The following is a 21,188-nucleotide window of genomic DNA, read 5'->3' as shown; positions in this document are numbered from 1 at the left end:
GAGTGACAAACTCACCCCAGCCGGTTAAAAAGACTAGGCGTAAAATCTTAAATGTTGAAGAAAGTCGTACTTTTCCATCCCCAGCCCACATTATCACATTATCCTTTCTTCCGTGTTTATCAAAGTTATTTGAAATCAAATTTTTTACTTATCGGGCGAATCAGATGACCGGGAAATAGCTGACCCGGCTATATTCAATCTATCTATGTCTATATTCAATGTAAATATGTATCTATATTCAATCTTATCTGGCTTGGTTACTTTATGGAGGCCGGGATCCAGATCCTTGCTCTGGGCCTACAAGGGACGTCTCACTAGTTCAACGCAACAAGCTTAGCGCCCTCATAGACCTCCTTCACCTCATCTACCGCCATCGTGTATAACTCTGTGGATCTGGAACCACCTCACGTCTTTGCAAACAGGAGGGGGCTTGGTTCCCGGACCAGGAGCTCAAAGCATTTTGCTGCTATGGCTGCTTCTATCCATCTTGACTTATCCATTGGGTCTTTACCGTCGGAGTTACCCCTGTGATAACCCCGAACAGGATGCGGTTTTTCGTGATCTGCGAAGGACCGCTTTGGCTGTGTGCGCAACCGCTTCGTTATTGGTCCTCCCGGCATCCTGGGATCTTTCCCTCTTGGGATGTGATTTTGGCTCCTGCTTCGGAGCTGGGGGGTCTCGGCGTCATGCCATATGGTGGAAGGACTTTTTTGGCCCATTCCACCTTCTTGAGCCACTCTTCGGAGGTTTTCTGCGATTTGGCTCTACCGTGGCTGCAAAGAGTTTGCCCTGCGGTTCTCTTCTCGGCGTACGTATACTTAATTTGGCCTGGTTTGCCAGCCGCTTCTGGTTCGCTACCCTTTCGCGCACCTGCAGGAGGCATCAAGGTACTTGGGCCGGGAGATGCCGCCATGGTGGCGGTAGTGGGTGGCTTGCCTATGGCCGCACTGGGTTTGGGGCGGGGCCCGCCTGGACCTTGGCCGGACGGGTGGCATCTCTCGCCATCTGCGCCGTCCTCGATTTTAGGCTAGATTCACTCGTCATTGCCAGAGCTGTGGGTTTTTTGAGAGATCCCGACTCCTTGATTTTGTTTGTTTTTTCTGTCTTAAAATTCTCTATTCTTTGGTCCCACGAGTTGCGGACAAAGGACGGTCCACCCAGGCGGTGATCCGCGACGCCCGGGTAAGGCTTCTTAGAACAGGTAACCTGAGCCCTCCCTTTGAGACTGGGCAGAGTTTGTATACCGAGCCACCAACTAACCTGATTCTCGGCACGGGTCGAGTGTTACCCTAGTCTGGCCAGGTGTGAGATAGTGTTTTGGGATGGGAGTTGGGTAGGACACAAGCACATTGTGGCGTGGTAAGCGCGCAAGCTTACTTCATTAAAAACAAGAAAGGAAAGCTAAATTCGTGCGGAGCCGAAGTTTATATACCCTTACAGTTGATTCGCAGTCCGCTCGGTGGCGCAGGACACTCATCTTATATTATCAGATATAAAGCGGATCGTATATAGTCGGCCTATTCTTATGAAATTTGGCATATCGAATTATTTTGCCCGAAGCGGAATCCATTGAAACTCCCATCATTCCAACTTGAAAAACAATCAATTTATGGCATTTCCGATCAATCAGTTATATGGCAGCTATACCCAAAGAAGTTATGGCATTTCCGATCAATCAGTTATATGGCAGCTATAGGATATAGTCGACCGATCCCGACCTTTCCGACTTATATACTGCCTGCAAACAAAACACGCACACGTCCAAAGTTCCAACTCGATAGTTTTAAAACTGAGAGACTGGTTTGCATAGAAACAGACAGACAGACGGACATGCTCATATCGACTCAGGAGGTGATCTTGATCAAGAACATATATTAGGGTGGGTCAATTGAAAAATCGCTTAGGCACATATGATTTTTGGATTCTAGGGATCAAAATAAGAAACTTTGCTCAAGAGACCATACCTCTAAAATGAATTCTGATGTCCCTTGTTTTAACGTGTAGGAAAAATCCTGTTTTGACCCATTTAGAGTGCCCCAATCGAGTCCAAATGGGTGACGAAAAGGAGGAGAGGCGGTGGGCGGAGCAACAGGTTTTGAGCATAGCATTTTCATAGCATACTTTTTAGGTGCTGTGATTTTGTGATATTTTTGTAAGGGAGAATCCCTAGGGCGGTCCCAGGGGGGTACCACTAGCATGGGTGGGTCGACCCTCCAAAGTTATTGGGTCATTCATACATTTGGACTCGATTGGGGCACTCTAAATGGGTCAAAACAGGATTTTTCCTTCACGTTAAAACGAGGGACATCAGAATTCATTTTAGAGGTATGGTTTCTTGAGCAAATTTTCTTATTTTGATCCCTAGAATCCGAAAATCATATGTGCCTAGGCGATTTTTTTGACCCCCTACAAATCGAACCGCCTTAATCTATATACTTTATAGGGTCGGAGATGTCTCCTTCACTGCGTTGAACACTTTTGACCAAAATTATAATATCCTCTGCATGGGTATAAAAACAAAATGGTTCATACACAAGCATTATTTGTGATACCGTCAATCCAAAACATCGTTGGCATGGTAGGGACAAAACTAAGGACACGTATGCAATCAATGCTTATCATCTTAAAATAAGGGCTTCTCTTCATTTCCTCTGCGTGCTTCTCCGTTATTCCAGGATCACCCGCATGACCTCTTTTCAGTCGAAATCCAGAACCTTTTACATTCTAACCCAACAGAATCCACCAACAGATCTTTTTCTAAGTATCTGACTGTGACTCCGGGAACGACCAGTTTAGAGCAGAACAGAGCGGTTCCTTTGAATCAGTTCAGATTTAGAAAAAAGAGAAAATTTGCTTGGTTTTCGAACAAAACCAATACTGCTAATACTGCGTTATATTTTGGCGTTTCGCAAGCAGATGACCGCGTCCGGATCGATCGCATGGTTTAGAAATTCGAGACCCTCTTACATGAAATGACAGTAACAGTGAAATGACAGAAATGACAATGAAAAACAGTGTCTTCAACGAAAGATGTAAAGCCTGCACACCCACTATCCACAACATTTAAGCTGGTGTACCTCAAGTTCTATCCTTTGCATCCACGGCGGCTATCCTGACAATCTGTCCAACAATCATCTCAACCTTCACTGACGACTCCGTTATCGTCAGTGGAGAACACTTGGTGGCAGTAGAACAATGGTTAGCAGACTGGCGCATCAAACGAATCGCAACATAGAAATCATGCAATGTGTAGCAGAAAAGGCCCTATGAACAATAACAATTAAAACCAACATTATAGAAAACATTAAAAAATAATAAAAAAAACTTGTTATTACAAGGTAGTGAAACAATTTTCGCAAAGAGAAAACTTTATGATTTAAGCAACCTTGCTTCCGTCGTGCAGAAAATAAAACAAACAGCCCTATTTTCTAATCATATTTGTTTTATGATGTATGTGTTTTTTTATACCCTTGCAGAGGGTATTATAATTTTGGTCAAAAGTGTGCAACGCAGTGAAGGAGACAGCTCCGACCCTATAAAGTATATATATTCTTGATCAGGATCACCTCCTGAGTCGATATGAGCATGTCCGTCTGTCTGTCTGTCCGTCTGTCTTTCTGTCCGTCTGTCTGTCTGTCCGTCTGTCTGTCTGTCCGTCTGTCTGTGTGTCTGTCGGTTTCTACGCAAACTAGTCTCTCAGTTTTGGAGCTATCGAGTTGAAACTTTGCACACATCCTTTTTTTCCTTGCAGGTAGTATATAAGTCGGAACGGCCGGGATCGGTCGACTATATCCTATAACTGCAATATAACTGATTGATCGGAAATGCCATAACATTGGTGTTTTTTAAGATGGGGTTGAGACTTTCCACACATGTTATATTTGGCCAAAATATCTTGTCTACAAAATTTCATAAGGATCGGCCGACTTTATCCTATAGCTGTCATAGATCGATCGGAATTGGCATAACTTTGATGTTTTTTAAGTTAGAAAGATGGGACTTGGTACGGATTCTATTTTGGACAAAATAATTTGATTTGCCAAATTGTATAAGGATCGGCCGAATATATCATACAGCTGCCATATAACTGAACGATCGGAATTGGCATAAATTTGCTGTTTTTTAGGTTAGAAAGATGGGACTTGGTACAGATTCCATTTTAAGCAAAATAATCTTTTTTGCCAAATTTCATAAGGATCGGCCAACTATATCCAATAGCCGCCATATAACTGAACGATCAGAAATGATACAACTGCAAGGGTATATCAACTTCGGCTCCGCCCGAAGTTAGCTTTCCTTTCTTGTTATGTATTGACTTTAGCTAGTAGCCATATGTGAGTGATGGTGATTTTGTTGTTGTGTGAATTTAATACTATTGTATAAATTGGAATTGGGGATTGTCGCGAATGTTTTAAGATGTAATTGATATAAACATTTTAATTGATATTCACTATCTCAGATGTTGATTATACGGAGTTTATACGAGGTGAGTCTCGTTTGCATACTGCGTCATCAAATCTTATGTGGCAAATGAAATGCATATGTAACAAGTCTTTTAGTTTCAGTAGAATTTTTTGGAGTGTCCCGCACCCAAACTGTTATTCCAACGTATGGGTGATGGTATGTAAGTACGGATTTTTGTACCCAATAAATATATATTCCGAAAAGTATGGCCGAGTAAACCGGGTGTATGTTACATAATTTTTTTTGTCGGCTCCCTCTGCTTAACTTAGAACCCACCTCCAACCTAATCAACATATGGGTGCAACCGTCAAACGAACATCTCAAATCCGATAGAACAAGTATTGAAACACAAATAACTGTTTCCGAATTGATTTCAAAAATATTAACGAATTTTCTAGGAGCTTTTATTTTAATTTTAAATATGTAGAGTATGTAAAATGTGTTATACAAAATAAAAATGAATATTAAAAAACAAGAAAGGAAAGCTAACTTCGGGCGGAGCCGAAGTTGATATACCCTTGCAGTTCAGTCGCAGTCCCCTAGGTGGCGCCACGCATCTTATATTATTAGATATATAGAAGATCGTATATAGTCGGCCGATCGTTATGAAATTTGGCAAATCAAATTATTTTGTCCAAAATAGAATCTGTACCAAGTCCCATCTTTCTAACTTAAAAAACACCAAAGATCCTTATGAAATTTTGTACATAAGATATGTTGGTCAAATATAACATGTGTGGAAACCCTCTATCTTAAAAAACAACGAAATTATGGCATTTCCGATCAATCAGTTATATGGCAGCTATAGGATATAGTCGACCGATCCCGGCCGTTCCGACATATGTACTACCTGCAGGAAAGGAAAAGAAGGATGTGTGCAAAGTTTCAACTCGATAGCTCCAAAACTGAGAGACTAGTTTGCGTAGAAACCGACAGACAGACGGCCAGACGGACAGACGAACATGCTTATATCGCCTCAGGAGGTAATTCTGATCAAGAATATATATACTTTATAGGGTCGGAGATGTCTCCTTCACTGCGTTGCACACTTATGACCAAAATTATAATACCCTCTGCAAGGGTATAAATATGCAATACACTGAAATATGCCTATTTGTGTTGTATATATGCATGAATGCTCTCTCTCATTTAAGCCGTTTTTCTTCGTCCGAATGTCCAGTGTGAGATACTTGCACTCACTCAAATATTTATCTACGCTGTAAAATTGAATGTAGTTTTTTTTACCCATAATGCAGAGCATTATTAAACATCTACAATTTAAATAAAATTTTTAATAGCTTATAGTTTTTTGTGATTCAAACAAACTTTATTTTCCATGTTGGATTTTGAGTTTGTTTATCAAATTTGAGATTTTTTAAAATAAAAAAAAAAAATGTTAACGGCCGTGCAGAACGGTGGAATAGTTAATCACCTTAATCACTGTAAAATATTTAATATGGGTAATTTTTCAGAAAAGTCAACCGCAATCAAAAAATTCAAAGTCAATAAAAGTATCTTTTTTCGCAAAGTTTTTTAAGGACTTAAGGCTTCATGCGGAGCCGAAGTTGATACACCTTTGCAGTTAAGATTCTGCCATTTCCGATCGTTCAGTCATATGGCCGCTATAGGATATAGTTGGCCGATCCTGATACGGATTGGCTGAACAAATAAGATTGCCCAAAATGGAATCCGTAGAAAGTCCCATCATTCTAGCCTAAAAGACACCAAAGTTATGCCAATTCCGATCGTTCAGTTATATGGCAGCTATAGGCTATAGACCGATCTAGGCCGATCCTTATGAAATTCGGCAAATCAAATTATTTTGTCCAAAATGGAATCTGGACCAAGTCCCATCTTTCTAACTTAAAAAACAACGAAGTTAAAGCATTTCCGATCAATCAGTTATATGGCAGCTGTAGGATACCGTCGACCGATTCCGGCTTATATACTACCTGCAAGGAATAGAAGGATGTGTGAAAAGTTTCAACTCGATAGCTCTAAAACTGAGAGACTAGTTTGCGTAGACAGACAGACAGACGGACATGCTCATATCGACTCAGGAGGTGATCCTGATCAAGAATAAATATACTTTATAGGGTCCTTCACTGCGTTGCACACTTTTGACGAAAATCATGTTATGTATTTTAGGTTATGTTAAGTCGGCTTCCCTGGAGAAACTTCGACACACTTAGACTAAGGCTTTGGTAAATTTCATTTTATTTTATTTGGATCTATTTCTGGCACCTCAGATATGTCAGCTAAAAATTAATCACCTAGATGTGAGTCTGAGAGTTTGCAGGGCTGGGCAGTTGAGTAGAAGATGCTCGACAGTTTCTTCCATCTCTTAGTTCTTGGCAGTAGTCGTTGTAGAGTGAATACTGGTACTGGTACTTGTACTTATCTCTGTTGCTAGTTTCTATTGAGTATTGCTGTTTTGCCTCCATCGCTGGAGTCTTATTTGTCGACCTTGAAGGTCACCGAGCTGAATGCAAAGTTTAGCTCCCGTGACCGGCCTCTATGAGAGCTAATGATACCTTGTTGTTGATAATGGCCTTCGCCACTTGCCAGTCCTTAATGGAGGGCGGAATCCATATCCTCGCTTGAAGTTTACTTGGGACGTCCCGCTGGATCAACGCAAAAAGCTTGGTGCTCTTGTAGACTGCGCAGAGCGGAGACCGTATGTGGGCCTTAATTATTAACTTCTTCTTCGGAATTTTGGCGGCCAGGGTTGCCCTTTTCGCATGCGGCTTTGGCAATCAATTTGCCGAGGGTCCGACGCATCCTTTGATCGTTCCCTCTTAAGTTGTGGCCGTGGCTTCTGTTTCTGTGCTTTGGGTCTGTGCGCTGTGCCGTACCTTAGGAGTATGCTTTTTGCTCAGTGCACTTCTTTCAGCCAATCCTCGGAACTCTTGGGCGATTTAGCCGGCTCTTTTTTCTTTGCTCCGGCCAACAGATGGTGGCAATTGTGTGTGGTTAGTTTGGGGCGAGGTCTTCCGAGAATCTTCATAGTGATCTTGGCCGGACAGTTGGGCTTACTCGTCGATGCCAGTTTGGTGACTTCTTTAGGAGATCCTGACTACTTGTTTGTTTTGTTTTTCTCTAAAATTTCCATAGGGAGTCCCACAAGTTTCGGAGAAGAGACAGTCAACCCGGGCGGAGATCTGCGACACTCTGGTAATACTTCTTATAAGAGTGGGTCGCCAGGTACCAAGAGCCCTCCGTGAGAGACTATCTCGGAAACTTCTATCCCGGACCCACCAAACTTCGTCCGACATTGATTAAATTTGAATTTAAAACAAGAAAGGAAAGCTAACTAAGGACGGAGCCGAAGTTGATATACCCTTTTAGTTAGGTAGCAGCTTAAATTATTAGGTATATTTCGGATCGAATATAGTTGGCCGATCTTTATGAGAATTTCACTATCAATTCAATTTTCTATCCCGTTTCGACTTATATACTACCTGAAAATAAAAGAAGGATGTTTGCAAAGTTTCAAGTCGATAGCTTTAGAACTCAGGAACTAGCTTGTGTAGAAACAGACACATGTTATATTTGGCCACAATAACTTAAGTACAAAATTTCATTCGGCTCTTCCGACTATATCCTATAGCTGTCATATAACTGAACGATCGGAAATGGCACAAACTTGCTTTTTTTTGACGATGCTAAGGGCTGTTTCCAAAAAATTGATTAAAAATTATATTTGATAGTGAAATTCTCATAAGGATTGGAAAACTATATACAATGCGATATATATAACAATATAAGCTGCTTCTTAACTGCAAGGGTGTATTAATTTCGGCTCCGCTAGAAGTTAGCTTTCCTTTCTTGATTTAAATAAAACAAAAAGATTTAATAAGAACAATTAAACTTACAATTTAAAATTAATTACTGAAAATTTTCCAATTATGCTTTTCAAGCTATAGGAATCACCTCTTGTAAAAATAACATTCTTGTTATTTTTAGACATCAGTCTTTCGTCTGACTTTGCCGTATCCCGACGTGTTTTTGCGATTGCTCTCATCTTATTACCTACATAAATCTACATATATCTTTGATACGAGACTCCTCTTTTCATCATTGTCGGAGATAATTGACTTACATAGTTCATTATCCACACACTTCTTAAAAATAATATTATTCTTCAATATTACTTCTGCCGTGCTCTGCGAATATTCATATATATATATTCCTGAGTCTATTCTTCGATCGAGTAATCCCGTTATATCATTGTTACTCTGAAGCGGTTATTCGTCACATTCGTATCTCTTTTGTTACGTATTCTCTTCGACGTGCCTGATCCGAGCGTGCCTCTCTACCACAAATTTCTAATTGATCTCTTCTCGCTCTCACTACAGTGGACAAATCTCAGTGCCTGATCCGAACGTGCCTCTCTACCACTGAACTCTTTGAACTCTACCATTGAACTCTTCTCGCTCTCACTACAGTGGACAAATCTCAGTCAATAATGAGTCTAATTTGCACTGCTAAGAAATGCGAGTTTGGAGGATCCATCACTGGAGACTCGTATCTGTCCTGCTGGCTTTGCAACAACTGCTCACATATTAAATGTGCTGGTGGTGGGCACAATGGACGGATAAGCAATCTCATCACTAAGAATATTGGTCTCACATGGTCTTGTATTGCCTGTAGAGAGATTGAGTCTGAGATGCGGACCTTCATGAAGCAGACGAGAAACGGTTTTCTTGATGTCCGTAAGCAGTTTTCTGCACTTCATGAGCAATTCCTTACACTTGAGACCCAATTTCTTGGTCTCAAGTTACTAAGTGAATCTCCAAGGAGAAAAATCCCGAACAATAACCGGATGGTAGTCACTTTATTGGGTAGTCCTGCTTCTCATGTGATTCATTCGGATAAATTCTTAACTCCTAATACTTCATCGCCTCCTGTTGTTCCTGTGGAAGTGATCCATTCACCAAGTCTGCCAATGGAATCGTCAATGAGTCTTGTTCCACCTATCGCTAAGAGCTGTTGCACCTCGTAAAGCCATATTTGTATCCCGCCTCATGCCGGATGCCACTGTGGATGATGTCAGGAGTCACCTCTTAAAACATCTTAAGGTAGCTCCTAATGATTTAGGGGTCTTTAATTTTAATTTTAAACATAAGCGTAGCATATCCTCTTTCAAAATTGTAATTCCTGAATCCTACTTTGAAAAAGCACTTGATCCGTCAGCCTGGCCCGAGCACAGTATTATTCACGTATTTTTAGCTAAAGACCCTCTGAATCACAATTTTGCCGATTCAGCTCCAAGAAACTGAGTAATAATGTTTTTTCTTGCTGCTACCAAAACGTTCGAAGTATTCTTGGTAAACTGAGCCAATTTTTTACAAAGAGTGCTTCTTTTGAATTTGATGCTATTGCACTTACTGAAACCTGGCTTAATTCCTCTGTCTCTGATTATGAAATTTTTGTTCCAAACTACACTGTGTTTCGATTGGATAGACCATCTTTCGGTGGTGGTGTCCTCATTGCTGTTAGTATTAAATACTCAGCTGAACTAATCACTTTCCCGAATCAGTTTGGAATCGAGTTTATCGCAGTAAAAATAACTGTTGGTCCGTCTCATATTTTCATGACCTGTTCTGATATACCTCCATCAGTTGATGATACGGTATACTTTCATCACCTTAATGCTATTAAGTTCGTTTTATCATTAGTCAATGACTCTGATTTTGTCCTAATCATGGGTGATTTCAACCTTCCCCAAATCTCCTGGATCCCGTGTGAAGATGACAATTCCTTGCATTCTAATTGTCAAAACGACTTTGGTGATGCATTAATTGAAATTGCTCTTTTCCAAATTATCCCCATCCTTAACACACTTAGCTGATCTCTAGACCTTATTTTCTGTATTAGGATATCCTCTGTGACTGTAAATCGGTCTTCACCACTATCGCTTCCTGAAGACGTACACCATCCCACACTATTGGTTTCGGTGTTAATTGATGTCCCTTATATGCATAACTATGAGGCTCAGTATCGTTCTAAATGTTTCCGAAAAACGGATTACAATGCTCTTCGCAATCATTTAGCTGGAATTGACTGGGAATATCTTTCATCTTTTAACTATATTGATGCTGCTACTGATTATTTTTATGATGTAATCCACAACGCGTTGGACAAATTTGTTCCAGTACTTTCATCGTCTTCATCAACGAAACCGCCATGGTTTAACAAACACCTTTCTCGTCTTAAGAACAGGAAATCTAGAGCTTACAAAATGTTTCTTAAGTCTGGATCTTTGTTTCATCAGACAAACTTTCTTTACATTCGCAACCAGTTTATTCTTCTTAATTATCAACTTTATAAGCGTTACATCGTAAATTGTAAGGCTAACTTCCGAAATGATCCGAGCTCCTTTTATTCGTTTGTCAATACGAAACGTAAATCCAGTCTTTTTCCTCCTTCCCTATCTTATAAAAATATTTCTGATTCTTCAGATCATGGTATTGCAAATCTCTTTGTATCATTCTTTCAATCAACTTATTCGTCCGATTCTTATAATTTAAATTCTACATACCCTTATAATATTCCGTATATAAACAATATCTACTTGTCTAAATTTAATCATCTTGATGTTTCTAATGCTCTTTCAACCTTGGATATCTCTTTTTCTGCTGGTCCTGATAACGTCCCGAGCTGTATTCTTAGGTACTGCTCCGATATCCTATGCTATCCTCTTACTATCATATTCAATTTATCTTTGGACCTTTCATGCCTTCCCAAGGGATGGAATGAATCTTTTATTATTCCACTTCATAAGAAAGGTTCTAAAATACTTATTGATAACTACCGTGGTATTGCTAAACTTTCTGCTATTCCCAAGCTGCTGGAGAAAATGGTTACATTGCAACTGCAACATCATTGCAAAAGAATAATTTCCTCCACCCAGCATGGTTTTGTTAAAAATCGTTCTACAACAACCAATCTGCTAGAATTCACTTCGATCGTCCATAAGGGTTTTCTCAAACGAATGCAAACCGATGTTATTTACACCGATTTTAGCAAAGCTTTCGATTCTGTTAATCACCGTCTCCTTCTCCAGAAACTTTATCTTATGGGTTTCCCTCCTAATATCATAAAGTGGATGACTTCATATCTATCTAATCGTACGCAGCGGGTTTTGTTCAAGAACATCACATCTCATGTTATAAAAGTTACATCTGGTGTTCCGCAAGGCAGTCACTTAGGACCTCTTCAATTTATACTTTTTTGTTAACGACTTACCTAGTGTCGTGAGCTATGCTTCTACATATATGTATGCTGATGATGTCAAGCTCTGCTTTTCTTTCTCTGACCACTTCCTTCATAGACATCTGCAATTTGACCTTGATGAAGTATTCTTGTGGTTATCTAATAATCTTCTCTCACTAAACTGCTCAAAGTGCAAGATTATGACGGTTAATCGTAGCATGCCTCATGTCATCTCGTACTCACTTGGGAATCACTTTTTAGATCGTGTATCCTTAATGAATGATCTTGGAGTTCTTTTCGATCACAAGCTGTCGTTTAATGAACATATTTCTGTAACAGTAAATAAAGCCAGAGGAGTACTTGCTTTTATCAAGCGTTGGTCAAAATAATTTAATGATCCCTTTACCACTTAAACGTTGTATATCTCTTTGGTTCGACCGACCCTAGAATACTGTTCATGCGTTTGGAGTCCGCAGTATATGGTTCATCAAAAAAGTATTGAATCAGTGCAAAAGCAGTTTCTTTTATTTGCCTTAAAATATTTAAACTGGGACTCAGATGATCTTCTTCCACCATAATTATTAGACCTACCACCATTGCAGGTACGTCGTACTTGTGCTGGGGCCATGCTCCTTCATGAAATTATTCTTGGTCAAGTTGACTCGAAACTTTCACTCGAAAAGATACTTTTCTCTGTTCCAAACAGGTCAACCAGGTCCTTCCGACCCCTTTGGTTACCAATTTGTAGATCAAATTTTGCGGACCATGATCCTTTTCGTGTTATCTGTAAAAATTATAATCTATTGTCCCATTTATTTTCCCCTGAATTATCCCTTGATGTATTAAAATCTAAATTGTTTGTTTTTCTTTTGAATAATTTTCCTAATTCTTAATTATAATTAATTAATTTTCAAATTGTATATATAAATAACAGATAATTGTTACTTTAATAAAATTAAAAAAAAAAAAAAAAAATATATATATATATATATATATACAGTGGGGAGCAAAAGTGATTCCATGTTCAGAATATGCATGTTGAACCGCTCATAAAACGTAAACCAATGAACCAAATGAAACAAACTTTTTTTTTCTCGATTACTTATTTAATTTGTAAGAAATAGACTTAAATACTACAATAATACAAGAAAAAATGTAAGAGATAGAAAAAAAAAACAAAAACAGAAGGCATGTACTCAGTTTTGCACCTTTAATGGAAAAATTTAAGGAAATATTAAATTAATATTTAGTCCAAAGACCCTTATTGTCTATTACATTTTTAATGCGCTTTGGCATACTATTAACTAAGTTCTCTATAATTTCTTTAGGAATTTGGTTCCATTCAATCTCCACGCGTCTCCAGAGATCGTCCAGGTTGCTTGGGGCCGATTGATATTGCCCGAGCCGTCGCTTCACAATTGACCATAAGTTTTCAATTGGATTGAGGTCGGGACTTTGAGCTGGCCACTCCATGACCTTAAAATTTTGTTTTGCCAACCATTCTTTTACAATTTTTGCGGTGTGCTTAGGATCCCCATCCTGTTGGAAAGTGATTTCTCCTTCAGGATAGGCACACTTGTCGAGAAAATTGTGAAGATGGGTCTTTAAAATGTTTAAATAGTCCTCTTTTCGCATTATTCCATCAATTTTGTGCAATGGCCCAACGTGCCACCATGTAAAGCACCCCCAAGCCATTACATTTCCTCCTCCATGCTTTACGGTTTGCTTTACATGATGTCTCTGAAGCTTGTCACCGGGCCTATGCCAATAGTACTGCTTCCCATCCGACTGGAAACGGTTAAACTTGGATTCGTCCGACCAGATAACACGTTTCCAGTCTTCTATAGTCCAGTTTTTGTGGGTCTTTGCAAATTGTAACCGAGCCTTAACATTTTTCTCGGATAGAGATGGTTTATTTTTTTTTCACAGAGGCGACATATCCAATTCTAGCCAGTGCTCTTCTAGCTGTCCATCGACTTAAGGGTTTATTTAACTCTGTAGAAGCATTTGCTGGTGTTAAAAGCTTATCCTTCCTCATGTTGGACATTATAAGTCGAGCGTCAGAGTCGGTTAGGAGACGGGGGCGACCATTCAACACATTTTCGGAAGCAACATTTTGCCTTTTTTTCACCTTGACCACCACAGACTGACTAATTTTCAGCTTTTCAGCAATTTTGCGTGTCGAAAAGCCACTTTTAGTGATAGCAACAATACTATTTTCGGTATCTGCTGATAGCTTCTTCATTTTACAAATATAAGTTGGCGACTAATTTCTCAATTTATTAAAATTTACTTTGAACTATAAGAAATGTGCGACTCTTTGAATTATGACAACAACTAATGCATGAAAAAGACATAAAACAGTAAATCTGCAAATATTTTGGTGATAAGAAAACAGGGAGAGCAAAATCAGGTGCGAATATTGGAAGGTGCAAAACTGAGTACATGCCTTCTGTTTTTGTTTTTTTTTTTCTATCTCTTACATTTTTTCTTGTATTATTGTAGTATTTAAGTCTATTTCTTACAAATTAAATAAGTAATCGAGAAAAAAAAAGTTTGTTTCATTTGGTTCATTGGTTTACGTTTTATGAGCGGTTCAACATGCATATTCTGAACATGGAATCACTTTTGCTCCCCACTGTATATATGCCTTATAGGGTCGCAGATGTCTCCTTCACTGCGTTGCACACTTTTGACCAAAATTATAATACCCTCTGCAAGGGTATAAAAATCAAAATCAGCACCTGTTTTAGTTGAAATGCGTACGAATGTCGCACTCGACATTATGGAAATACTCATATGTATTAAAAGTAATTTATATTTTATTAATGTTTTCTATGATTGGATGTAAACAGTTCGCGAAAGTGACAGAAAACCAGGTTCTTATGTTTTAAGTTATTATGGGCGCACCGGGATAAACCATTTTCGGTAAGTAAGATTCAGCCTTTTCTAATCTCACAATTATTTAAAATTTTTCTAGTAAATTTTTTTTATGAAAGAAAGAGGATTTATAAACCTTTTAACTAGATTTTATAAATAGTTTATGAATGATTGTATATATAAATACAAAAAAAGAAAGCTAACTTCGGGTGGAGCCGAAGTTGATATACCCCTTGCAGTTATGTAGCAGTCTATATAATTATATATATCGGATCGTATATAGTTGGCCGATGCTTATGAGAACTTCAACAACAAATCAATTTTCTAATAAAAATGATTAAAACAATCCCAAGCATCTTTAAAAATATTGAGGTTGTTCCATTTCCGATCGTTCAGTTACATGGAAGCTATAGGATATAGTCCGCCGATCCCTAAGAAATTGGACAGATCGGATTAAGTTGCCCAAAATGGAAGCCGTAGAAAGTCCCATTCATCTAGCATAAAAAACTACAAATTAAAGCCAATTCCGATCGTTCAGTTATATGGTAGCTGTAAGATATAGTCGGCCGATCCTTATGAAATTTGGCAAATCAGATTATTCCTAAAATGGAATCTGTACCAAGTCCCATCTTTCTAATTTAAGAAACACCAAAGTTATGCCAATTCCGATAGTTCTATGACAGCTATAGGATATGGTCGGCCGATCCTTATGAGTTTTGTAGATAAGATATTATGGGAACGCAGTGAAGGAGACATCTCCGACCCCATAAGGGATATATATTCTTATTCCGAACAACTATATATGTACGATCCGATATATATATATATAATAATAATATGAGCTGCTACCTAACTGCAAGGGTATATCAACTTCGGACCCGCCCGAAGTTAGCTTTCCTCTCTTGTTTACTAAATTTTTGGACACTACTTTGAACATTCCGTACAAGTTGATTCATTGTTTTTCTCTATTTTTAAGGATCACTGCTGTATGTGGAGATTTTTACATCGGAGGTCGACAGTTTATTTCGTTGAGCGACCTTGTCGGCTATTACACATCGTGCAGTGATTTACTGAAACGAGAAAGGTTGGTTATACCTGTAGCACCACCAGAACCAGTCAATGACAAAAAGCGTGTCGTCGCCATTTTGCCTTACACAAAAATGCCAGAGACCGATGAACTGAGCTTCCAAAAAGGTGATATTTTTTTTGTACACAATGACATGGGCGATGGATGGTTATGGGTCACCGCTCATCGCACTGGAGAGCAGGGAATGATTTTTCGAGAACTTGTAGATGATTTGGATGTTTCAATCGATCCAAATACAGTGTTTCCCTGGTTTCACCCAAATTGTACAAAAAACGAAGCAGTGGACATGTTGGTTAAAGGTATGTTTTAAATATTATACGTAAAACGAGTAGAAAATTATTGAATAACATGAAAGAACTAACTTTGCATTTATCCTAACGCTATCTATTAATAAAACTTTAAGGCAACTTTCTAACCTGACGAACTTTCTAACCTGATGCTTATGTTTTCACAAACTGCACAATAAGTGCAATTAAATTTTTTTTATTGTAATTTTTTTTACCTATTTAAAAGTACTTCTGTTTAAATATCTTTACGCCACATCAAACTGAAATCTCAACTTAGGTATACTTAGGTACTTACATCAAACAAAGGTTCGAAATTGCTCCTGCAGGGCATTAAATAAATCCAACGATTATAAAAAAAAAACAAGAAAGGAAAGCTAACTTCGGGCGGAGCCGAAGTTTATATACCCTTGCAGTAGAGTCGCAGTCCGCTAGGTGGCGCCACGCATCTTATATTTTTAGATATATAGCGGATCGCATATAGTCGGCCGATCCTTATGAAATTTGTCATATCGAATTATTTTGCCCAAAGGGGAACCCATTGAAACTCCCATCCTTCTAACTTGAAAAACAACCAAGTTATGGCATTTCCGATCAATCAGTTATATGGCAGCTATAGGATATAGACGGCCGATCCTTATGAAATTCGACAAATTTTTCCAAAATAGAATCTGTACCAAATCCCATTTTTCTAACTTAAAAAACACCAAAGTAATGCCAATTTCGATCGTTCTATGACAGCTATAGGATACAGACGACCGATCCTTATGAAATTTTGTACATAAGATATTTTGGTCAAATATAACATGTGTGGAAAGTCCCAACCCCAACTTAAAAAACACCAAAGTTATGGTGTTTTCCGACCAATCAGTAATATGGCAGCTAGAGGATGTAGTCGACCGATCCCAGTTGTTGCGACTTATGTACTGCCTGCATACCAAAGTGATGTGTGCGAAGTTTCAACTCGATAGCTCTAAAACTGAGAGGCTTGTTTCCGTAGAAACAGACAGACGGACACGCTCATATCGACTCAGGAGGTGATCCTGATCAAGAATGTATATACTTCCTAGGGTCGGAGATGTCTCCTTCAATGCGTTGCACATTTTTAACCGAGCTAACTAACTAAACGAGCAAAACTATGACGTGTGTTCAGTGCAGTTACGTAGCGTACTCATATAGCAGAAGCTATGGATTGTCATGTGTGGAAAATTTGAGCACAACGAGAAATCCTCCGCTAAATAAAAAGTGTTTGGTATAAATAATCCTTCATATGAACGTATCGCAATTAAAATATTTTAAAGATGCGTGGAACTAATTACAGAATGTGCGGTTAGTTAAGAAAAGTGTTGCTAATACAAAAGGTGTTAAATTTAAGGGATTCGGCACAAGAAGATGTGACAAAATATATACGAGAAGTTCGTAGTGGCCATCGAAACAAGGGATTCTTTGCCGTCGTTCGAAACCCTTCAAGTAAAATTGCTTTTGAAGGCAAATACTCTTAAAGACAAGCCATGAAAGCTAAATTCGGACGAAGCCGAAGTGGATATACCATTGGAGGGTATACTTTACATCAGATCAGTTACAGTGGGTTGATCTTTATGAAAACGTCGCTTAAAAAAATAATAATTTTGGAAAAAGCCTCTAGAATCTTAGAAAATATCAAGGTTGCCTCATTTGCAATCTTTTAATTATATTGCAGCTATTAGATAAGGTCGGTTGGCAAAATCAAGTTGATCCCATCCCTCTAACTTAAACAACACCAAAGTAATGGCATTTCCGATCAATCAGTTATATGGTGGCAAAATGCTATAGTCAACCGATCCAGGGCATTCTGGCTTATATACAAAGTGCAAAGGAATCGAGGATATGTGCAAAGTATGTCTAAAGCTCGAGTCGATATCTTATCGACTAGCTTGCGTAAAAACTGACGGACATTCTTATATCGACTCAGGAGGTGATCTTGATCGAGATCGGTTTATATAATTTAATGTATGCTAAAATTTTATCAATTTTAGTCAATTGATCAGTTATTGATCAATTTTTTCTCTAACTGACCCGCCTGAATTTTGTCGGTAACGTGTCCTTTTAACCAGAGGTTCCTGGTCAGGAGCTCGATGCTTCGATGACTACAATGCTTCCAAAAGTGATTGGATTTACCTTCTCGAACCACAGCATGTCGCAATGCACAATAATCAGACCCACTAACCTATTGGCACACCTAGTAATAATAGCAATAAGCATAAACAATATACAACCTAATAACCCAGCCAGAAGCAGAAATCAGCATTATCAGCGGGAAAAATGACCTACTAACCGAAGCAAGCAAAAACCAAGCAATGCATGAACAAGCAATCTGAGTCAGCAGACTCAGAGGTGGGTTATCCTGACATTAACATTAGTTTTAGCACGTCCATAACACTGACCTTCCTTAGATTTAATTATGTATAGTTTAGCATCTTATATAAGAATTGTTCTTCTGAAATAAAGATAGTTGCGAAAACAGAGTAGATCGGTTCGTTACTCAGTGTCAAGATACGGAACTTAAAACTATCCTACTTCAAGTGATCCTGTGTAAAACGGACCACAAGTAGGACACTCTTAAGGGGGCAGGATGGTTTCAGAGGCCGTAAAAAAGCAGATTTTTGAGATTTTTTTTTCATTTCTGAATAGAATTATTCAATTTTTTTACACGATACATGGCTATATTTGGAGAGTATCTACGAATTTTTTTTTTTTGTTAAGAAATAATTATTATTTATCCCGTTACGGAGTCGCTTCAAAAAATTGTTATCTTGCTGGGCTTAAAGTCTGGCCTTAAAAATTGAATTGATTTACTTAAAATATTAGTTTCTTGTGCGGATGAACGAAACCATTTTGAAAAATATGCGATTTTGAATTTTTGGCGCGGTTGTAAAGTCGGAGGTACCATTTTTACATAAAAATCAGCCCACTATTGCCCGTAAAAATGGTAAACAAAATGAAAAAAAAAAAGCGTTCGTTCATCCGCAAGTATTTATTGCATTAAAGATTTGTGAAAAATTTTATTTAGATCCGACTTGAAAAAGTTGCTTTAAGAAAAACGCGTCTAAAGTTTTAAAAGCAATTGAAAGTATATGGTTAGAAAGAAACTAGAAAATCGCTATCTCAGCAAGTTTTAGTCCGATCGACATGAAACTTTCACAGGATATTTTTTTGAAGTGTCAAACCATCCTGCCCCCTTAAACCCAACCTTTTTCGAGTGATCCTGTGTAAAATGGACCACAAGTAGGAATGTCTTAAAACTATCTACTTCGAGTATCTCCTGTGTAAACGGACCACAAGTAGAGCTTTCTTATCTAATCTACTTCGAGTGTTGTTCCCGTGTAACGGACCACAAGTAGGACCCGCATTCTCCAATCTACCTCGAGTGTTGCTCCCGTGAAACGGACCACAAGTAGAGACCCCGTTATCCACCCTTCTTCGAGTGCTGCTCCCGTGAAGCAAGTCCCTGGTCAACCCAAGCAGTCCCTTGCAGAACGACTTGACTACGACTCCGGGACCTACCGTTATTCCCGCGAGTTCGAATTCGACGTAGTGGCCGCACAACGCTCTACGGACGAACATCCGCTATGATTAACTGCCACCTGTGCTACGTGTCAAGGTTCAAGAAAACCTGACATTGTAACTGAGCCCGCTTTGTAAAACGATGGCATTAAATCCATTTCAATAGATGATAAAAATGGCTGATTTCCCCACATGCTGATCGTCATTTATGTCTTTACGACCTCTTTGAAAACGTCGAGACCACTCGTGCACTCTGCTACATGATAGGCAATCATCACCATACAATTTCTTCATCATTGAAACATTTCGGTAAAAGTTTTACCAATTTAAAAAAAAAATTTAACTTTGACTCTTTTTTCAAAGATTTTTGCACCGATAAAAAAAACATACTAACACTTAAAACGCAATTACCTTATTTGCAATCAATGAAATGTCATGAAATACTCACTGAACAACCGATAAAGGTAGCAGATTGTCACGCACTAGCCGACATATAGATGGCGTGGCAACACAAAATGGTGGCAACGCCATCGATGAATAGAGTGAGTAAACTGGTTGAAGATAAGCGACGCGCCGTAATATGTATTAAAATAGTTATAAGTATATGCTCATTATTAAAGCACAACTAAACTTACACGTTGAGTAAAGTGGTGACCCCATAGACCAAAGGACAAATTCAGCATCGACACTGGCCGTCTCATTCTCAAAACACATAAGTGCGCATAAGCATTATGAATGGCAACTCGACATCACGCTCGCGTTTACAGTCGTCTTCAGCAACTAAACATATCGAAGTTGACTACTGCTGGTATGATCAAAAGTTTGGAAACACAGCTCGCGAATGTCGACCGGGATGCAAATTCACAGCTTCGTTAAACTAGAGCAGCTGCCGCCGGCGCTGGTACTCGGAAGCTGCATGACCACCAAATTTCACACCCACACGTCAATCTTCTTACAAGTGGCATTTCGGTCCCTGAACCGCCAACCGTGTCAGCTCTCAGCATTGACGACTTCAGTGGTATACTGAGACAGTTTCATAAAATAGATTGTGTGATACACAGTGTAACACCATATCGAAAACAGTGTAACCACCGACTCTTGAACAGTTGAAGATCAAGCTTCTAGAGGAGGGGAAGCGTAGAGGAATTGAACGTTAGCATATCTAGCGCATGCGCCGCCGAAGACTGAATAGCTGAAAAAAAGACGAAAGTAAAATGTTATATCTGCGGACAGCGAAGACATTTAAATATATGTAGTAACCCGGTTAGGGATAAAAGCCGCAAGGAATAAGATGCTCAGTCGTTCAGAGTTTTGGCAATGGCAGAGGCGAATGAGTTACGAAGTACCAACTGGGGCGTGGACTTGGGAGTAACGGCGCGTATGTGTTGAGCCCGTAAATTGTTGACACGTTACACACCTTGTACCGAGGATGTGAATTTGTCAGACCAGGACAATGCGGTAGTTTGGTATAATAGATATGGTCATCTGAATTGTGCAAATTCGTGAAAAAGGAATGGTATCAGGTTTGGAGAAGGTTCAAGTTTGTACAGTTCAAAAGTATGGCAGAGCTGCAAACAGGATTGAAGAAAAAGGAATTAAGAAGTGCAACTGCGGCGAATTCAACAACAAACGTTTCAACGATTTTCTTAGGACCAATGAAATCAAGCGACAGATAACAGTAACATACGATTTACTCGACAGCAAAATGGAGT

At 38.9% G+C, this 21,188-nt stretch overlaps 1 protein-coding gene across 8 annotated transcripts in view; it reads left to right on the top strand.

Annotated features, from left to right (window-relative positions):
* The window catches only part of LOC6502898 (ras GTPase-activating protein 1), a 135,639-nt gene that overhangs the window by 54,946 nt on the left and 59,505 nt on the right, over positions 1-21,188 (top strand). For 6 of the 8 annotated variants that reach the window (XM_044716932.1, XM_044716935.1, XM_014905759.2 and 3 more), the window contains 2 exons: positions 14,538-14,610; positions 15,539-15,948. In XM_044716932.1, the coding sequence (XP_044572867.1) occupies positions 14,538-14,610; positions 15,539-15,948 (483 nt within the window). Of the gene's footprint in view, positions 1-14,537; positions 14,611-15,538; positions 15,949-21,188 lie in introns of those variants that run through there. The other 2 variants (XM_044716934.1, XM_044716937.1) reach the window with 2 other exon arrangements.

This window comes from Drosophila ananassae, chromosome XL, assembly GCF_017639315.1.
Source record: "Drosophila ananassae strain 14024-0371.13 chromosome XL, ASM1763931v2, whole genome shotgun sequence".
Classification (NCBI taxonomy): domain Eukaryota; kingdom Metazoa; phylum Arthropoda; class Insecta; order Diptera; family Drosophilidae; genus Drosophila; species Drosophila ananassae.
The sequence above is the reverse complement of the archived record's forward strand: the minus strand, read 5'-3'. Positions and strand labels throughout refer to the sequence as shown.